Here is a 21378-nt window from a genome sequence, read left to right on the forward strand (position 1 = left end):
CATTGAGAGACATGTTATTAAATGGAAAGACCACTAGAGAAATAAGAGGTCTGCCTGCTTTTAAAAGCAGGAGCTTCGGGGCTAAGCCTAGGTAGCTCTGTTGGTTAAGCATCCAACTCTTGATTTCGGCTCAGGTCATGATCTCAGGGTTGTGAGATCAAGCCCTGCATCAGGTTCCGTTCTCAGCAGGCAGACTGATCAAGATTCGTCTCTCCCTCTGCCTCTGCGGCTCCCCCTACTCTTTCTCTCTCTCAAAATATAGAAGTAAAAGTTTTAAAAATCAATAAATAAAAGCAGGAGCCTCTCCTGTTTAGGTAGGATATGGAGCAATAAAGTAACTTAAGAAATTTGCAGTTCATGACCAAACTCAAAAATAAAGTGCCTGCGCTGGGTCACAGTTGCCCCCCACTGGGGCAGAGCTTCTGGCAGGAAGGCAGGATGTATACTCACCTCGGGGGCCCAGGACCCTCACTTCCAGTGGGGCCAGGCCAGCCTTGCTGCTGTCCACCGTGAAGGACTGTAAGATGTGGGCTCGGACACCGGAGCCCAGCCCAGGGCCAGCGATCTTGACCTTGCTAGGGTCCACCACATCCTTCACAGGAACTCTGAAGGGACTGCCTGGAAAAGAGGTCCCAGGGTTCTAAGCACAGCTCACGTAGTGCCAGGAGGCCTGCCTTGTGTGCACCCATGGGCATCCTCCACAGGCATCAAGCCATGTGCTGGGCCCAGAGTGGTTAATGCCTCCCCCCCGCCCCCCCCCCCCCCCCCCGCCGGAACCCACAATGCGGGAGAAGGGCGAGGAAAACTAGAAGTAGAACATCACACGAAACAGATGTTGGAGGCATGTATAAACATTGGTGGAGCACTTAAGAGGCAACAAATCTGGTCTTCAGGAGGCCAGAGGAAGCTTTCCAGTGATATCTAAGTTGAGATGAGAGAGAGCAGATAGCACCCAGGAAACAGATGGAGGGGGTTTTGAGCACAGTGATAGGCACATGCAGAGCCCTGGAGGTGAGGGAGAAGGCAGGCTGTCAATGAAGTGGAAGGAGGACGCTGAGTGGTGGAAGGAAGGAGTGCAGACTGCTGCAGAGGTGGCTGGGGCCTTGTGGCCCACATCTTATATCCTCTCCCCAAACAGCTCCTGAGGGCTTCCTGGAATCCTTGCCTTACAACACAGCCCACAGCTTCCTGCCACGAATGGCCTGCTTGGTTCCCTGGCCATTGGGTGAAGCCTTGCTCTTTCTCCCTGTCAGCTGTGGTCCTCCTCCTGCACGGCTGACCCCAAAGGGACACTGGGGGCCTCCTACTCTGTGAAGGTATTGGTTTTAAAGACCAAGGAAACAGGAGTGCCTGGCTGGCTCAGTCAGTTAAGTGTATGCCTTCGGCTCAGGTCATGGTCTTGGGGTCCTGGGACTGAGCCCTGCACTGGACTCCCTGCTCAGCAGGGAGTCTGCTTCTCCCTTTGTGTGTGTGCTCTCTTGCTCTCTCTCTCCGAAATAAATATCATTAAAAAAAAAAAAAAAAAAGAGCAAGGAAACAGAAAATGTTGTGTGATCAGGATTTGCAAGAGAAGTACTAAACAGAAAAACTAGGGCTGGGCCAGAGATCCTCATGGGATTCCCCCACCAACATGGACCAAGTAAGAACCCCCCAGAGGTGAGCCAGAAATAGGAGCCCCAGTGTCCCTGACATCATGCCTCCTCAGGCTACCAAGTCCATCACCAAGGGGTGACATGCGCCTCTTGCTATGTGAGGAGTCTTTGTGCTCTCCAAGAAGGCTGGCAAAATTAATAACTTGTAACTGCCACACAAACTCAGATGTCCCTGCTTGGCCTGCCTCAAAATCTATTGTAAAATAGAGTGGTAGATCAAGAGATCACAAAAGAGTAGAGGTCTTGCCTTTTTAACAATAGCTGGGTTTCAATGGCATCAAATTTTTCAGCTAACTGAAATAAATGGCTGACCCTGGCAAAGACAAACATCACCTTCCAGGCGGGGGTTTAGGGGAATAAAAGGGACCTTCATTTCACAGAAAAACAGTTGAGAATTTCAGTGTCAGCAGCTGATGACAATAGACTACCTCTGAGGCTAATCTCCAAGTCAGAGCTTCCCCTGGAAGGTGTCTGAACTTAGCATGAGAGCAGCCAAGAAGTAATAGGAGAACTTTAGAACTTTAGGTGGCAGATACCAAGCATTCCCCAGGCAGACATCTAAAACCAATCACGGCAGCTTTTCTTCCTGATGTGCTTATCCCACGTGATCTAGTTGACCCAAAAGCCACCACCAACCAACCACAGCTGGCCCACCAGAGGAATCCAATATGCCACAGCGGGCAAGACAGCATATCCCATCAAAAATAACCCCACTAGGGGTTTATACCAGGCCAGTAAACACTGGGCTAATGCTTAACCAACAAGAATTCCATGAAAGCAAATAAGAAGCCAGAAGGTTGTTGAATGTTTCATAGCAACACCTCATGAGGTCCTCCAACACGTGAACAACCACTTCCAGTCAAAATGCCAAGCCAACACATTTCGCCAGGTTACTGGTCCTATTGGGAGTTGGGATATTCATGGAGACACAGCCATAAGGAAAATTCTCCCTTTGCAGCTACTGCAAATATTAGACTCTTTTTCCCATTCAAAGATAAGCAAAACAAAACCTGCTTTCATGCCACATCAATTATTCTTTGGGTACCTTTCTGAGGGATAGCTTACCAGGGATGTGGGCTCCTCCGTATGTAATGTTAACATCGTAATCCCCTGGAGCAAAGGGGATGTACTCAGCACTACAGCTTCCATCTTTGTTGTCTCTGCAGTTGATCTTTGACTCTGAAGGTCCCTCAACAGTTATGCCAAGCCCACCAATTCCTGCCCCTCTGGAAAGTGTGGAAAAGAAAGCAAAGTAGTTCTAGTGGTTCATGCTGGTCTGTTTATTGCCAAAATTATTTTAAAATCCCTCCATATGCAATCCCATTTAGCCAACCTGGCTCAACTACTGTGACACTTCCGCACAGAAAATTCCTCAACGGTGTAATATAAAGGCAGCTCTGACCCCTCCTCCGATGCTTATCCTTCATTTTTTTTTTCCTATCTAATTGTATTGGCTAAGACTACCAGTACAATCAGGTATGTGACATGTGATGAATTTTAGAAGGAATGCTTCTAATACTTAACTATGAAATTGGCTATATGTTTCTACATTATCACGTTAAGGAGTTTCCATCTAGTTCTGGTTTACTCAGCAATTTTAAGACTTTAAGTGAGGGCTTTCTGGTACTTTTTGAGGTATACTGGCCTTTCTGTATAGCATAAGGCTTGACAAAAGAACATGCCTGGGGATCCCTGGGTGGCTCAACGGTTTAGCGCCTGTCTTTGGCCCAGGGCGTAATCCTGGAGTCCCGGGATCAAGTCCCGCGTCAGGCTCCTGGCATGGAGCTTGCTTCTCCCTCTGCCTGTGTCTCTGTCCCCCTTCTCTCTCTATGTCTATCATGAATAAATAAATAAAATCTTAAAAAAAAAAAAAAGAACATGCCTTATATGCCATGAAAAAAAAAAAAAAAAAAGCCTCTCAAAAGTTGGGAGACCATAACACCTATGCAGAATATACCCATACAACTCCTTCCGAGCAGTTAAACTACCTAAGGCTACTCCTTTTAGAGAGTCAACACATAGATCCCAGGACCTTCCTCACCTGGTAACAACAGTAAAGACATTGGGTTTGTTGGTAAAGGCCTCTTTCAATCCTGGTCCTTGAGCCTGGACTCGAGATGGCTGGCAGCCTTCGGTTACAGCCACTTTGAAGGGACTATTTGGGATGGGCACATCATCGTATGTCACCTCCACTACATGGAGACCTGTTCAAAACGACAAACAGAAACATAATTGCACAGGAGTCATCTATTTCTGGGAAATAACACTCTACTGTAGAGTTTCATCTAGCATTCTCATCTACCTGCTACCCCACATTATTTGAAACAAGCAGGTTAGAGAAAGGTATCGGTTTGATCTGATTTTTTAAAAAAATATAGCTATTTATTTATGCTTCCTGTTCACTTGGCAGCCACATAACCCTCCCTCCCCAGTACCCATACACACCAGGCCTCTCCCTTAAGCAAATATCACTAAGTCTGTATTCAAGTTAGTCATCTTAAATGTACTATCCTGATTTGGAAAAACTCCATCTGGTCGTTAGCCAAGAGACAAAGGGAAATCCATGAAATAGAATATACATGCATCTACATAAAAAGATTGAAAGTATCTATACCAGAATATTTATAGGAATTATATATTCAGGTAATGAGAATATATGGTACTTTCATTTTTTTCTTTATCCTTTCCTGATTTATCAAACATTTCAAAAATTTCTAATATTCAGGAAAGAGATTATGCAAAAAAAATTATACAAATGGGCAATATGCCATGACATCAAGCTGCTCGAGGAGCCTGAGACTAAACCTGGCCCAACTGTCACACAGCAGGCCCAACATGTCGGGCACTGAGCAAGCACTGGCTCTGTTGGGGAAGAAGGTTTCTACGTGTCCCTGTCACTTTGTCCATGCCTCTGCTGAGACAGGCCAGACAACACGGGGTAGGAGTCAGTACCAGTCACCAAAGGAAATGGCCCAGCATGGCTCTGAATGACAGTCGTGTCCAAGCAGAAGTCATCTCACCTTTCTCAAAGGGTGTGTACTCCACCTGGTAGGTCCCATCAGCATTGTCCGTGACAAAGCACTCGGTAGAGGCCCCTGAGGGGTTGGCAATGTGGGCCTTGATGTGGTCACCCCCAACTTGTGTCAGGGGCCGTGAATCAACTGTGAAGTCGGTGGTGGCTTCGCGAAACACATCTGCAGAGCAATCACACAGATAAGAACATCACCAACACCCAGGACCTTGGACCAAATCCAAGAACTAGGGTTCTTGGCACTTTAGGTATATTATGTCTAATTTCAATGACAATAGACAACTGTTTTCTCTGACTCTCCAAATCAAGAGTATTAATGACCACCTCCCCCCACCCACCACCACCACCCTGTAAAAGCTCCTTCTTCCCAGGTAGCCTGTCGAAGCTCCTCCTCCCAGCCCTTTCCACCTGTAGGATGTAGGATGCATAGCACCCAGGGTGAACCCTCCTGTAAACTCTGTATCTTGGGTGAACTCCTTGCATACTTTTTGGACAAAGGTGGGGTTAGTGCTACGACAGTTGAAAAGACAGATTTGCTCTATAGCAAGTATGGTATTAGTATCACATTTTAAACCTTGTCAGTTAAGTGCCAAAAAATGAAAGATCTTGAATTTCCACATAAAAAAACAAGATTTCTGGCTTTGCCAGAGAAATAGGAAAATCTGCTGGCAGTGATAAGCCCCATGCCCCCTAGAGAAACAAAGTGAGGGGCGGGCAGCAGAAATGCCACATGCTCACCCCTTTGCTGTGGTCCATCTCTTCCTGCTGTAGAAACCACAGGTGAGTGTTTTCTTATACCCCACCTGGCCCCAGTGGGCATATTAGTTTGCAGCTCTGCTCTGCATTTCTGGTGACCCCTAAGTCCCAAGTTATTTTGCAGTCTCCCTCTTTTTTTATGAAACCCACCTTTTCCTTCTATGCCTGGCCCAAAGACTTTGACCCTGCTGGTGTCCACGGCAGGCTCCACCTTGACCCTGGCAGGGAAGTGGGGCACGAGCTCGCCACCATACTTCATGGTCAGCGTGTACATGCCGGCTGTCAGGGGCACATAGGTCACCGCGTAGGTACCGTCTTTGTTGTTTTCAATACAGACTTCAGCTTTCGTTCCCGAGTCTGAGACGGCTTCCAGGCCCAGGGCCCCGGGCCCTGCTTCTGAACAGTCAACACTCAGCAGCCCAGCTTCACCCACTTTCCCATGCTGGAGACCTGGTCCTGAAGCCACGACTTTAGAGGGGTCAAAAGGCATTTCAATGTCAGCTTTGAAGGGAGAACCAGGTATGTGGACTTCTTCAAAGAGAATGTTGACGAAGTATTCCCCAGGCTTTGTGGGCAGGTAAGAGACGGAGCAGGTGCCGTCACCATTGTCAGAACATTCAATTTTGGCCTCACATGGACCTTCCACGGTGAGGCCCAAACCTCCAGTGCCTGCTCCTTTGGTGTCGATAGTGAACTCGGCAGGCTTGCCCACGAGACCACCTTCAAGGCCAGGACCATGGGCCTTCACCTATTTGAACAGAGAATAAAAGTCAAAGTCTGCCTGATGCTTAGCCAGCACTGCTTAACCCCTAAGCCTGCAATCAGCACTGAGCTGCATCTTAGTTGAGTGGCCCTCCTCCCTGGGGTCTCTGAGTCAGACAGACCACAGAGAGCCATAGTGCCATCCAGGCTGTGAACAGCTATGAGAGGGAGACAACGCCTGAAAGCCACAGCCCAGAGGCGTAGCCCTCCGAAGCACGGGGCATGACTTCCCCTCCTGCTGCACCCAGCATTTCTGAACCACAGGGCCGCAGGTGGAGACCTAACGTCTGGTCTAACAAACACACGCGGGTCTGAACGTTTATAGGATGGTTTTATGGACCTTTCTGTTGCTTTGACAGCTACACCTCTCAACAAATTCCATATAATAAAACATGACACTGGAGTGGTGGATATGTGTCATTATACATTTGTCTAAACCTGCAGGATGCATAGCACCCAGGGTGAACCCTCCTGTAAACTCTGTATCTGGGGTGAACAGGATGTCAAGGCAGGTTCATCCATAGTAATACATGTACTCCTCTGCTGGGGGAGGTTGAGCACGTGCAGGCACAGCAGGTAGGAGGGAAATCTCTGTACCTGCCTCTCAATTTTCTAAAAACCTAAAACTCCAAACACTATAGTCTAATACAAAAATTTAAAACCAAACAGACTAAACTACTTTTCTAAGCGGGTGGGGCCAGGGCTTTCATCTCTGATTCAACAAATAAGAGAGTTTTATAGGACTCATGCTATTGAGACCACTGAAAATACTCTAAAGCCCTGGATTCCGGGCTACTAGGAAGAAATGATAATGAGCCTAATCTATTTTTCTATTGAGTTAAATAATTTCTGCAGGGTGAGCTCACCTGTCATGCCGGCCACTGGGCTCTCACTTTGCCCTCACAGGCTCATTGTGAAGCAAGTGCTGCTATCATGCTAACAAATGGGAGGAACAGGACTTAGGGATGAGGAGTACCTCACCAAAGCCTCACCACCAGCGAGCAAGAGGAGGAGCAGCGGGGAGTACACCCAGCTGCCCAAGGAATCCTCAGGCTGAGATGTAGAACAGAAAACTACTGTCAGCTGGGGATAAAGTGCAGCTGTTAAGAATGGACTTTCCTTGGAAAATAACTTTCCAAAGACCACTGTCACGCAGGATCAGTGAAGGACTACAGTGGTATATTGGACAACAGGAGACAAAGTCCTGGTACAGAAACCAAAGCTGACCTTGGTGGGATCCGGTGGCAGTGAGGCCTCCACTGTGTAGGGGCTTCCAGGCACAGGGTGTCCGTCGTAGGTGACATCTACAGCGTATAGTCCTTCCTCCCGAGGGATGAACTTGGCCGTGCTGCTCTCCCGGCCTGCCACGGGTGCCACCAGACATGGCACAATCTTCCTTGAGGGGCTCGAGATCGTCACATCCAGCTTTCCCTGGCCGCCTGCCCCCTTGGTGTCGATGGCAAACTCCTGCCCCTGCCCTACTTCAACTCCTGGAAGAGAGGAATACACCCTAGTGATGAGCTGACCCTTTGCAGCAGCAAAAACGGCTGAAAGCAGAACAGTGATGGTTCCCTGGACATGAGGCCTTATCTTGGCATGTCCAACAAGCAAGGGTACCAAGGACAAGAAGAAAGACCAAGTTGGGATAATCAGCATTTACCTGGATAACGACCAGTACAGCTACTCGCTAATAATGATACAGATGACAACGATAGCTGACACGTACGGATACAATAATGATTGGTTACTTACTGCCTGCACTTTATCCCCAGGCTCAGGACAGCACATCATCTCCTTTCATTTTTACCACAACCCTCTAGGGTATTATTAGTTACCAATGGCTTTAACAAACTGAGGCTCAGAGGGTAAGGAATGTGTGCAGGGTGCCATATGCAGCAGACCACAAAGGTGGGACTCACACGTAAATTTACTTGACCCCACATTCTGCTCTGCCAACTTATAATCTGACACCATTCTCTCTCCTTTTACTTACTTTTGGTGTTGACTTTGTATCAAAACATCCCCATAAGCCAATGTTTTATTTAATAATCCTTGGCAGCAAATTTAATCCCATAGCCAACAAAGCAAAAGTCACCAAGCTGGCCAATGCAGGGGCACCAAAGAGAGTCTGAAAAACGGACTCTCTGGGCTGCGCTGGTATTTGAAAGGTCTCTGCAAAGCAGGGCCATGGAAAACTCATGTGTTATACTTGCCAAAAAGGGGGAAAGGACTAGGGCACCTGGCTGGCTCAGTCCATTAAGCAGCTGCCTTCGGCTTGGATTGTGATCTGGGGGTCCTGGGATCGAGCCCCATGTGGGGCTTCCTGCTCAATGGGGAACTTGCTTTTCCCTCTCCCTCTGCCACTCTTCCTGCTTGTGCTCTTGCTCTCTCTCAAATAAATAAATAAAGTTTTAAAAAAAGAATGGGGGAAAGGACTTTGAACCAAAATGAAAGCACTGAGAGCATAGGGCCCCCACCACAAGCCAAGGAAATCCTGACTCTAGGGTAGCAGGGGGCCTCCCAAGATATGCACTGCCTAATCACAAGCAAGGAGGCCGTAGAGCGCCATGGCCCAAAGGCTTGCCCTAATCTGCATGGCACCTTCCTGGTCTGGAATTGAAGCCCTAGCTATCTTATAGAAAGCAGCAATGAAGAGATATATGAAAGGCTTGGAATAATGACTTTCATATGCTCAGCCCTCCAGTGACAAAGCTGGCATCTGGCTCTTGCTTCAGAGAGCTCAGAGCTCGGAGGTGGCCTTCTTCACAAATCATGCTTTTGAGTCACAGGTCAGTGAATGTGCTCAACCATGGTCCACCAAGACCAAATAGGCCTGCCCGGGGCGGGGGGGCGGGGGGGGTGCGCTGAGCCCCACGTGACCAGGCAATCAGGTGAATGTGTGCCATTGTGGTGTGGTCAGGCTACGGCCACATGGCAGCTCATGCCAACAAGGGGACACAGATGTGAATGTTCTCCAAGATGCACTGCTGATGTCAAAAGGCAGGCTGAAGACATATGCATAGAGCAGGATAACTTTAATGCAAAATGAACATTGCCAAATGTTTTCTGCTGGCATATATGCACGTATACATGTAGAGAGAAGGTCTGGAAGAACAGAAACTGAACGGCTCACTTTGGTTAACCCTAGGAAGAGTAAGAGGTGATGGTTAGACTAGAGTTTACTCTCAACTGTGACTTTTTTTGGGTGAAAAATGGATTTATGCATTACTTGCATAAAAAAAGAATTTTATGATCATGTGGTGAACTTTTGAAGCCAAGTGGTAAATACTTCAGTGTTCATATTACACGACTGTCTTTCCTTTTGTATGTTTGGAATTTTCCCTAATAAAACAAATTAAAACATTTTAAAATAATGAAATGAGCTAATACTAATAAGATACCTACCAAGCCAAAGGAATATTGGGGTGGGGTGGGGGTTGTGGTTTCTGAGTGCCAGAGAGTTGGCTTTTATGCTTGAGTGTCCACCCGCATATGAATTCCGTGGCCAAGGACAGCTAAACACAGTAGAAAGTCACCAGAAGGCAATGTGTCCCAACTTCTCTTTGTAATAAAAACGTCCCACCGCGATGCCGGCAGTTACCAAGGGCTATGTGCCAGCCCCTGAATTATGAGCTCATTTAACTTTCAAAATATTCCTGTGAATGTTAAGTGTTCTTGACCACCCCTCCTCCACAGTAAAAATGAGGAGACCGAGGCTTGGTGAGGTTAAGCACAGGTAGGGTCACAGAGCTACCCAGTGCATGGCCCCAGTTCTCACCCACATCTGTCCCATTTCAAAGTCTCTTAAGGCACAATTTGCTTCTCTGCAAACTGTCTTTTGAAGGGAATCTAACTGGCAGCCCTGGTTGGTGGTCTTCGGTGACCTGTCTCCCCTCCATCCACACACTTACTGTTTTCCAGCCCATTAATTTTTATCTTGCTCAGATCCAGCGGAGCAGCCACGCCCACAGTGAAAGGGCTTTTAGGGATGGGGTCGCCACCATACGTAACCAGAACCTGCATGCTGCCCTGGAACGAGAGGAAACAGAGTGCACCTTTGGGCACCAACATCTAATGTGTTGTTTAAACCTGCCTTCCAGATCTTTCATTCCTCCAGAGACACAGGGCACTTGCCTCCACGGATTTAGAACACCACAAACGTATTTCTCTAAGCTTCTGGCCCCATGGCAAAAACTACTGAGAAGTCAGATAAAATCAGAGCAACAAATAACAATAAGCACACATACTCAGTGCTTTTAAGCACTGTCTGGACTCAATCTCCAAACAGTGGTTCCCATCGATGTCCCCATTTTTCCAGTAAAGGAAACTATAGCTCAGGGAAGTAGTCACTTGCCCCACATCACATGCCTGGTAAGTCTGAGAGTTCATACCCATGGCACCCAGATCGGTGTCCCAGCTGCTCTGCCCCACTACCTCCTACGCAGCCACAGCTGACCCCAGCCATGGGTAGAGCTGCTGGGTATGGGAGCCTCTAACTAAACAAAACCAGCTTTCTCTACGTCTTGGAAATCAATTTCAGGCCACTAGACTGAAAGGGATTTGCACACTAGAGCAGTCTCTAAACTCCCACATCTATGTCAAGGAAAGAAAAGTTGCAAGTGTGAAGGGAATCATGTCCACAGGCTTGGCAGATCCCTTGTTAGCTACCTAGGGGGCACAGGAGTGCAGTATGTGCCACGGCTGCTCTCCTCCAGCCAGTCCTGGCCCACTCACTGCTGGCCTCCCCACCCCCTGCCAAACCAAGGCTCCATGAAAGCCCAGGCCTGTCTCAGTAGATTAGGATCTCCCTCACCTCAAACACCCCAGGCATAATGTAAGGGGATGTGGAGGGAGAGACTATGCCCCCTCAAGAATCTGGGGGGCTCACCAGAATTCAGGCTCTGCTGAAAGCTGTCAGTAATCAAGTGTTAAAAGGGTGTAGCTTTTGGCTCTTATATATTTTCTCACATTGCTTTCAATAATAAAAAAGGGGGAGAAAGCCAAGAAAAAATTTGGTTGCATCAATGAAGGAGGGAGGATTGATTCTCCAGGATTTATTGGCAATGAGCACAAACCAACTGGCCCCCTGCCTCAAGGGTGTAATATTTCATGATAGAAGGTACACGGGTCAGATCCTACAGAGTTGAGAGCCAGCCGGGGACAGGAATGGTCTTCTCTTTGTAATAAGGACGTCAGGGGGTGACTTGTGACTTCAGCCGCCATGGCACTCCCATCATGCTAGCTCTTCCCAAGGTTCAATTTGCCCACAAGCCCCTAACTCCTTGAGGGATAGGCCTCACAGCTATCATGGAAAAAGCTTCTCCACCAGCCCTTCTCAGTCTTCTGATTGCATCTCTGGAGTGCCACAGGAGAGGGAAAAATCCCTTCAGTTAAGCCTACGCATCTCATAAAAGAACAAGTGTTCTCATTACCAGTCATAAAAAAAAAAAACCTCAGATAGGAAATTAACTCTACCTCAAATAACCTAACAGGGGGGAGGAAGAAATCTTAGGAGACTTACACCTGCAATGGCTTGTAGCATTTTAAGGTCTCCTCTGAAGCCCAGCTAAGGAACGGACTGCTTTTCCCTGGAGGGTGGTGACATGAGGAATGTCTGAGCAATGACCACTGGTGCGTTTCACAAAGACCTTGCTGACGGCAGAACAGTTTTATTCTTTCCCCTCTGTGCCTCTGAGACCTTAATCCTACCCTGAGCAGCACACGAATGTAAGACTCTGACCCTAGAGCTCAGGTAAGGACTGGATCAAGTGAGCTACTCACAGCCCCTTCCTCAGAGACCTCCAGGACAGGCAGGGAGGCTCAGTGAAGCTACAGGGTCTCCTCAAGGAACTTCCAGAAAGTATGTGGGGGTTTCAACTTCCAGTGGCTTCTGACCTGGTGGGTCATGGAGCTGTTGCCACCAGCTTCTCAAAGAGCTCACTCTACATGAAGGAACATGGGCTTGAGAAACTGGAAGTCCCCTGAGGGCACAGACAACCAAAAGCATAGAAGGCAAAATCCTCGGGAGAATATGGCATTGTGTGATCTTCCTTCCATAAAAATCAAGCCGTTGTCCAACCTCTGGTAGGATCCTGAAGCCCCAACCCAACAAGTGACACTCTACTGTACTGCCACCAAAGCAAAAAGAACTCTGACCACTGTCCTGCAATAAGACTGCGACTGGCCCACTACAGGTAGGTGGGCATCTGCAAGCTGTCACTCAGAGACCCTGCAGGGGACAGCAGCACCCGGCAGGTGCCAGGGAGTGAAGAGTCAGCAATTAGGCAGGGCTCCAGATCCTCACGCAGCACAGCCTGTATTCTGAGGGCGACATGCTCACCTGGGCCAAGACCCACCGCTGTCTCTCCACACACACACACCAAACAACTACATTTCTGGAAAGTTCCAGCCTGTTATTCCCCAAAGGGAATAACCATGAGAAGGTACACCTGTGGGCATCAGCCATGTTGGGCACAGCCTTCTGGGCTGACCTCTTAACCACATCCAAGGGCACAGCTCAGAAGACAAGCTAGTTCAACCAATCCTGAGCTGTATGCTGCTCTTCAGAAAAGACAGATCAAAAGAGTGTGTTGGCCCCACTCTCCCTACAAAGTTCCTGAGTGGTCTCTGCTTGAGAGTAGAGCCTCAACTTTGTGTATTTCCCCCTTTAAGCTGTCAATTCAAGCAAAGAACCCTGTTCTCAACACTGGGGATGGAAAAATATATATGACATATATACAGGACATGATGTCCCATTGTCAGGGAACTCACAATCAAAGAGAAGAAATTCAATTTGTTTTATTTGCCATAGAGAAATATACAGAACTGCAAGTTGCCCCAAAAATGAAACCATAAACTTTGCTCTAAACTCCAAACAAGATCAGAGAGGCATCATGTGAGCCATCCACACTGGAGGCAGTGACTAACACCGAGACTCTGCCGGGCTCCTTGGACATATGACAGGCAGCATCTGAACAAAGCCCCAAGTAGCCATAGAGCCTGCCAACAAACCTGCTATTATCAAAGAAATGGATGAACTTGACCTTGGGATGACTTTGAACTAAGAAGCCTCCCACTTTAGCCTCTACCTCTGCCCCAACTGGCAGCTGGTGCATCCAGGGCAAGAGGTTCTGAAGCCCTTTCTGGGAGTACAGGCTAAAACCTGACTCTGTCTTAATGTGTGCAACTTCCTTTCTAATGGCTCAGCCAAAACCCCAAAAAGCTGATAGATAAAGGATAAAGCAAGAGTCTCAAAATGTTTTTAGTAGAGTCTAATAAGACCTTATGACCTTGACCAGTGTGCATGGCTGTGCTTTCTGGTACCTTCTCCTAAGGAATGTAGAGAACAGGCAACAAGGATGATGTCAGGCTCATGCTCCCAGTGGTGAGTCTCCCTCTGGCCCTCACCATGAGGAGGAAAAGAATTACCCATTCAGCATTGAGCAGCCTGGATGGGAAGAGTATTTTACCTACAAAAGTATTATTACCACTGCTAGCAATGAACCCCTCATGAAGGTAAAAACAAAGAACAAAACCATAGGAAGAAGCACATCTGGATGTAAGAGGCCACATCTGTACTACAGTACACAAGAATTCACCCTGGAGAACCCCTCCCACTGCCACAGATGTTCTCACAGTAAAGATTCCATCTCCGAGGATATGTAGCCCCCTAACGAGGGGACACCTACACCACCCCCTCATCCTCACCATACTTCTCATTCCTTCCCACTAGACTCTGGGCAGCTCCTCACTGACTGCCAGGAGAGAGCAATGCTTCTCGGGTGTTGTTTCTACAGAACACATCACCCCTGTCCTCCCACAGAGGGTACCTCACACAAGGGAGACTGTTTTCCTCAGGAAAGAAGAAACCCGAGAGGTTTGCAATGGCTGTGTAGAACACTACACAGAAAAATAGTAAAAACCAGGCTTTTCTTCTGGGTTATCTGTTCCTCAGACCCCAAAGGTGTGGCCATGAAGCAAAACCCAATTTTGAACAAATTAACATGAATTCATACAGAGCAGCAGTTTAGGTGCTTCTTGCTTAAAACAATCAAAGCAAAGTGGCCTGGATCATAGGATCCTGTCTGTGTTCCTGAATTTTGTACAAGGGGATATTCTGGGGCCCTAGATAGTATTTCAGGGGGACTAAAGGCTGACTGGCTCTTTGAGGGAGACCCACAACACCACCTTGTAAAAGGGCCAGCAGGGGAATATAAAGGTGTTGGTATTGCCGCTCCTCCCCATGAGGAATTCAGCAAAGACTAAACAAAGGCCAGATGGCAAGGAAGGGCTTGTGTGTGGAATAAGAGGTAGATACCAGGCCCCGAATTTCAAGAGCTCACTGTTTCTGCTAAAACCCAAAATGGAGGTAGAAGATGGGGACACGGAGAGAGGGGGTAGCTTCCTGCTTGTTCTTAGGGAAACCTTCAGGCTCTCCTCACAGGACCAACCACCTCCTGGGAGGCTCAGGAGGACAGGCATGGAGAGCCGCCACCTGCAGAGGAGCACTTCAACAGAGCGCAGATCACAGCCTTGATGTCCAAAGGGCCCAGCGCGGCACTGAGGGGGAAGGGGCCTGGGTGACGGGGAGGCAGAGGACAGGGGAATGGGAAGGACCCTACCTGCTGGGTGGGTGTGTATTTAACGGTGTGGGAGTAGTCATAATTGTCGATAATGTCCAAATCCCTCACGGCGTCTCCAGGAACGGGGCTGCTGAACTGCACGTTCAGTGGGGCTTTTCCGGCTCCTTTGGTATAGACCGTGAAGTGGGTCGGTTTCCCATTTTCCACACCTGGAAAGATATACCGTGAAGTGAGGAGACAGGCCTAGGTGGAGCGGTTTCACTTTTACAACCAGTCAGACGGGTTCATCAGCACCAGCTCTACCAAGGCAGTCAGTGACAGGGGCTGGTCCTCAGCCACTGCCAACAGCTCCCTGCTGAACGGGGCCCCCACAGACCACCTGCCTTGGACAGAGACAAGTCTCTCAAGGTCCCTGGACCAAACATGTCCATGGCCACTGGCCTGCAGTAGTCCCCCAGGACAGCCTCACCAGCGTGCCATCCTACCTGCTTTGCTGAGCCCAGGGCCTTCCGCCTTCACTTTGCTGGCATCATGGGAAGGGTCAACTTTCACTCTGAAAGGGCTGGCAGGGATTTCCTGTAGGGAAGACACTGTCTCAGTAGGAAAGCCCCTGAAGCATCTGCCAGAGTTTAGCCTTCTAACGACACGAAGGAGGAGACCTCTGTGACTCTGGCAGGTGGCAGGCAAACTTCCGTCACCACACGTCAAGCCTTTGTACTTTAGCCTCAGGTAGAGGCCATTGGGGGTCACTAACAAATGCCTGGACTTCTAACATCGCAGGCTTTGACCTGCTCACTGCACAGCTAAAGGAAAGTCTCCTACAAATGCATCTGAAAATTCTGAGCCTTTAACACCAAAGGTTGAGTACTTAGGATGCAAAAAACCCAGCAAGAATAAAACCGAAGATGACAAGAACATGTAGGATTGGGGGGGGGGGGGGGAGGATATGTCCTCAGGTACAGCTCAGAGCTGATCAGAAATAGAATGATTATAATTCATAAAGAAAGTTGCAGATTATTGGAATAAAGGCAAAACAGGTTAACTGGATGAAATCAATTCAAGACCAACACTGTCAGGCACAGAACTTTCTCCTGAGACTCCTATCCTTATGTGAGATTAATTTGAATCACCAGGATCCCACTGTTCCCTGTTTTAAGTACCACTCGACTTATCCTCACCTATCACACATAAATATGAACTCAATTTGAAAGGTCAAAGCGCCTGTTACTATAAAAGTTTAAGGGTCAAGGCCAAAGCCATTGCTTCAAAGTGGTCAAAGTAGAACACATCTAGAAGCTCATTGTGTTTCAATCAGAAACTTGATGAGTGTCTCTAACAAACCAGTCTCCTTCCAGAGCCCTGCTGTAACCATTGAATACAGTCTGCCTCACTTTTGCTAGAAAGTGGTAAAATTTTAGTTCTGAGTGTTTTGTTTTGTTTTGTCTTGTTTTTCCTTCATGGTTTTCGGAAACCAGAAAGGAAAACTGCTGAGCAGAATTCTCAAGACACTGCCCTACTGCTAAAAACAAAAACAAAAATAAAAAGGAAATATGCACACAGGTGGCCAGAAAGAACCCAGGCCCAAAAACACACCTGAGATGCAAAGAGAACTTTGATAGTGTATCGCCCGGCGGCAGGAGGCACGTATTTGACCGTAAACGTGTCGTTGGCGTTGTGAATAATGTCAAAGTCCACGTCTTCCTCATCCTCACTTAATACCCGAGCATCACATTTAATGCCAACGCTGACATCACCTGGAACAGACCAGCTTATGAGCGCACCAGTGTACAAGAAACAGCACGTCCCATGCAATCACTTCCAGCTCAGCTCAGCTAACACCCCAAAAAAGCAATTGGGAAGTTTCCAGTAACAAACCTGACAAAGGGATGGTGCTAAGTCAGGGCTTTGGAGAAGGGATGAAGGATTAGCAAAGATCACCAAGGAATTGACACAGACGCTCATTAGATGAACAATGACCTATTCAGGTGCACTATTTTCTGGCTCAAAGTTCACTGCCCTTCAAACGTTAGGAAAAGAATGTTCCTCCTCAAGGAGCAACAGTCACCACGCTGGGGGAAGCCCCATCTTACCTTCCCCAGCCTCAGTACAGTCCACTGTGAAATGAGTAGGCTCATTTGCCTTCAGTCCACTTCGCTCCACACCTGGCCCAAATACCTTGACCTTCTGGGGATGGCTACCCTGCCCGATATTGACCTGAAGAGAACATAGGAGAAAGTTATAACCAACTCTTCCTCCACCTGGACCCAGTGAAAAATTGTTAGTTAATATTGTTAGAAATAATAGTTTTGGGGAGCAATCTAGAGCACTCTGTCTTTCAAACCACTCCATCTGTCATAGCTGACCAGGGATGGATGGATCTGCCTTGGTCATCAGGCATGGAGCACAGGCTTGCCACAAGACTTAGTTTTTTCATATAACAGCAGGATCATGCTTCACAACCTACCCTGTAGGGACTGTGTGGGATGTTCACACCTCCCCAGACCACAGCAATGGTGTGCTTGATGGCCTTAACCGGGGTGTACGAGCAGGCATATGTCCCATCCATCCGGCTCTTCATCTGGATGTCAATGGGCTGGCCTTCCCCATCCTACAAAAGAACAGGGGCTAAGAAAAGAAACTGGCCCTCACACATTCTTCATCAAACAGGGCCACCACAGCTTCCCGATACAATCAAGTCACCACTCATCCAACAAAACTTCACAGAAGAACTATGCTATTCCCCACTCTCACAATGCATGCCATCATTATAGGTGATAAAATACTGCCTGTATTTACTTCTTTTTAATAAGAGACATACAACCCCAAAAGAAAGCCATGGCTACTCAGTACTTCTTAATTTGGGAGCACCTGGGTAGTTCAGTCAGTTAAGTGTCCAACTCTTGATTTCAGCTCAGGCCATGATCTCAGGGTCTAGAGACCACGCACTGCATCAGGCTCCATGCTCAGCAGGAGTCTGCTTGAGATGCTGTCCTTCCTCTGCCCCTCCCCTCACTCAGGTTCTCGTGCATGCACACATACACACACACTCTCTCTCTCTAAAATAAATAAATAAATCTTTAAAAAAGTACTTCTTAATTTTAACTCCTGCACTTAAATCATTGGGCCAAATTCAATTAAATTAGATAAACATCTTTAATAGATTCTTATTTACAAACCTCCTGCCAAGCTACCTAGGTAGCTTTGGCCACACTGAAGGATGTGGACAGGGAAATCTGAAATCAACCCTGTTTCCAAAAAATATAAATCATAAAGATGAGAAAAGCACCCTGCTTTATACATTAGAATCCCATTTAATCCTCACATAACCCCATGAGATAAATATTCTTATTATTCTCAATATGTGGATGAATGAACTGAGGGTCAGATGAACTGAGCAACTTGTCATTGCAATGACAGAAATGTGTCCCCTGATCATTAGCCCCTGGAAACTTACCTGAGCAAATATCTTCAAGGGAGCTTTTCCAGCATCCTTAGGATCCACAGTGAACTCAGCCAGGTTGTTGACAATGCACCCAGATTTCTCCAAACCTGGCCCATATGCTTGAACCTGGGGCAAAGGGCCAATAATGATTCTTTCTGTGCAAGGCCCCAATGAAACCCCAACATAACGACCAAGTAACCAGAGAATGAGATGAGAACAAAACCACTTGTTTTGGGGTCTCACTTTATAGTACCTAACATCATGCTCAAGTAGGTTGCAACTCAAAAATAAAAACAGGATCATTAACCTCCCACGAGGAAGGAAACTCTCAAAAACCAAGCTCCAATCCAACCTGGGGCTCCTTGCCTTATTCTGAGTTGATATAGATAACTTCCAATAACCAGGGCAGGGACCTCTAGCCATGTCCTTTCAATATTCCCACTTTAAGGGGGCTCAGAACCTTTACCACACACATTCCAAAAGTTAGCAGCTTCCAGAGAGCAAAGGACAAGCAGTTGGCCAAAGAGGGAAACCAACCAGCCCAGAATGACATCAGCCTATATAAACAGCGGCCCAGGTGGGCCACAGCAGCACACGTGGGGTTGTGGAGGCTTCCTTCTAGCAGGTAGGCTGCCCCAGACTCGATGCTTATCAGCCTCCTAAGAGTGTGACAGAAGCTCTTAGAAACACTGCTCCAATTTAAGAGAAGGGAGCTAGGGAGAAAAAAAATATCTTTCATTTATGAAGAGCGGCTTCTGCAGCCCCCTGCATGGGCCAGGCCCTGAGCTAAGGGCTGTCTTTGTGCACGTTAGCTCCCCAAATCGTCCCAGATACACTAGGAAGCAGACCCTATCATTCCCCTTTTATGGAGAAAGAATCAAGAGTCAGAGAGGTACGTGACTTGGCCAGCATTAGAGAAGCTCTACATGGTACTACCAGGGTTCTAACTCAGACCAAACTCCACATGGCTCCCCGCTGCTCTCCCTCAACACGCTGTTTAAGGTCACTCTCTGGGTACCACAGGGAGGGCCAGGAGCCAGCAAGAGAGCACAGAAATATGACAAACAGACTCACCAGATCTGGGTTGTAGTCTCCCGCAGCTGGATGGATGAAGGCCATGTATGGGCTCTCCTTGATGTCTTCATCATCACACATGATGTGAACGGCATATTCGCCGGGCTCCCTGGGCCAGTACTTGACATCACATGACCCATCATTCTGGTCGTCATACTCAATCTTTGCCTGGGAAGGGCCTTCAATGGCAAACCCTGGGGGACAGGGTGAGAGGGACCCCTATTTGCATGGTGGAAAGAACCTATCTTGTGTTACCAGCAGCTCAAACCCTCAAAGCCAAGTATCAGCCAGAAGCTTGAAATCTGTTTGTGTCTCCTTCCCACAAAACCAAGCCTCTTGAGTCTCTACTAGACATGGAAGGGTTGGATCTTCTACTATGTTTTTTGGTTTTGTTTTTTTAAACTTCATCTAACAAGGAAGGTCAAGCAAAATCTTAAACCGATGCCCACCCTTTGCCCCATCAAATCCACTTCTGGGCTTTTGTCTGAAGGAAATAATCAAGGATATTCATAAACAGATACAAAGTACATGGATTCAGCACTGTTTCTACAGGAAAACTGTGGAAATAGCTAGAGAGCCTAACATTAGACATCCATACAATGGAATTCCAAAGAAACCATGGAAAATCAAGACATAGCCTCTATTTATCTGAGGCAGAAAAATAGATTCCCCCCAGATATTTTTTTGTGGCAGATGAATGTATTTTTTTTTAAAGTCTAGAAGGATATGCCAAAGGTTTAATATCATACCAAAACATTTATTTATTTATTTATTTATTTATTTATTTTTTAGAATTTTATTTTATTTTTTTAAATTTATTTATTTATGATAGTCACAGAGAGAGAGAGAGGCAGAGACACAGGCAGAGGGAGAAGCAGGCTCCATGCAGGGAGCCCGACGTGGGATTCGATCCCGGGTCTCCAGGATCGCGCCCTGGGCCAAAGGCAGGCGCCAAACCGCTGCGCCACCCAGGGATCCCCAAAACATTGATTTAAACACTAAAGGTGATTTCTTCTTTTTCCCAGTTTGCTTATTTTCACTACCTAAAACAAGTAGTCACCAAACTATGGCCAGTGGGCCAAACTGATCTGCTACCTGTTTTTGTACATAAGGCTTTGCTGGGACACAGCAACACTCCTTTACTTCTGTCCTTTCTATGGCTGCTTTCATACTACAATGGCAGACTCACAACAGTTGCAGCAGGGCAAATATGGCCCACAATACTAAAATATTTGCTCTCTTGTCTTTTCTAGAGCAGGCTTGCTGACCATTGTTCTAAATGAATCCTATATACATCAGATGTGTACTTAAAATATCCTGTTAGGCTCCTAAAACATCTTGTTAGGCTCCAAAGAATATTTATTCTTCAAATTTCTAGTTTCAACAAAATTCATTCATCCATCTAAACTAAGAATTAGGGGCACCTGGGTGCCTCCATGGTTGAGTGTCTGCCTTTGACTCAGGTCGTGATCCTGGAGTCCTAGGATCAAGTCCTGTATCAGGCTCCCAGTAGGGAGCCTGCTTCTCCCTCCATCTGTGTCTCTGCCTCTCTCTGTATGTCTCTCATGAATAAATAAGTAAAATATTTAAATAAATAAATAATCAGTCAACAATATTTGCTGAGCATCTTGTATGTTCTCAGCACTATTTCAAGCACAACACCCATAGGAAACCTCTGCCCTTGAGGTTTAGCAGATGAATGAATGAAGAGGCAGAGGGGACCTTGAAAGGCATGAGGAAAATGAAAATTGCAATCCCATAGCAGTATTAAGAGTTGGATTTGGGTGGTCAGGAGGCCAGGAGGCTAAGGGTAGTGAGGTTTGGAGGAAGCCCCAATTCTCAGTCTGACCCTGGGACCAAGCCTTGTATAATCTCAGCCCTCCAGAAGCTGTTGGCCAGCTGTTTCCACCTACCCAGAGACCCCACTTCAGAGCCAATGGACTCTACCACGAAGTCTGCTGACCGCCCGACAATCCCACCATGAAGGCCAGGGCCCCATGCACGAACTTTCTGCATGCCTGCTTCAGGGCCAACTTGAACCTCAAAGGGGCTAGGAGAAAAAGAACAAAAAGCATTAAA

The 21378-nt window shown here is 47.3% G+C and overlaps 1 protein-coding gene across 7 annotated transcripts in view; it reads right to left on the bottom strand.

Annotated features, from left to right (window-relative positions):
• Positions 1 to 21378, bottom strand: part of FLNB (filamin B) — a 138537-nt gene that overhangs the window by 35966 nt on the left and 81193 nt on the right. For all 7 annotated transcript variants that reach the window (XM_072785699.1, XM_072785700.1, XM_072785698.1 and 4 more), the window contains exons 11-25: positions 21213 to 21349; positions 19300 to 19493; positions 18238 to 18351; positions 17248 to 17391; positions 16874 to 16997; positions 16377 to 16537; positions 15269 to 15359; positions 14823 to 14992; positions 10113 to 10230; positions 7429 to 7691; positions 5590 to 6187; positions 4673 to 4846; positions 3694 to 3856; positions 2718 to 2878; positions 451 to 618 (exon numbers count right to left, since the gene is read on the bottom strand). In XM_072785699.1, coding sequence (XP_072641800.1) covers positions 451 to 618; positions 2718 to 2878; positions 3694 to 3856; positions 4673 to 4846; positions 5590 to 6187; positions 7429 to 7691; positions 10113 to 10230; positions 14823 to 14992; positions 15269 to 15359; positions 16377 to 16537; positions 16874 to 16997; positions 17248 to 17391; positions 18238 to 18351; positions 19300 to 19493; positions 21213 to 21349 — 2780 coding nt within the window. The remainder of the gene's footprint in view (positions 1 to 450; positions 619 to 2717; positions 2879 to 3693; positions 3857 to 4672; positions 4847 to 5589; positions 6188 to 7428; positions 7692 to 10112; positions 10231 to 14822; positions 14993 to 15268; positions 15360 to 16376; positions 16538 to 16873; positions 16998 to 17247; positions 17392 to 18237; positions 18352 to 19299; positions 19494 to 21212; positions 21350 to 21378) is intronic.

The sequence above is a fragment of the Canis lupus genome, chromosome 19 (assembly GCF_048164855.1).
Source record: "Canis lupus baileyi chromosome 19, mCanLup2.hap1, whole genome shotgun sequence".
NCBI classification, from domain to species: Eukaryota; Metazoa; Chordata; class Mammalia; order Carnivora; family Canidae; genus Canis; species Canis lupus.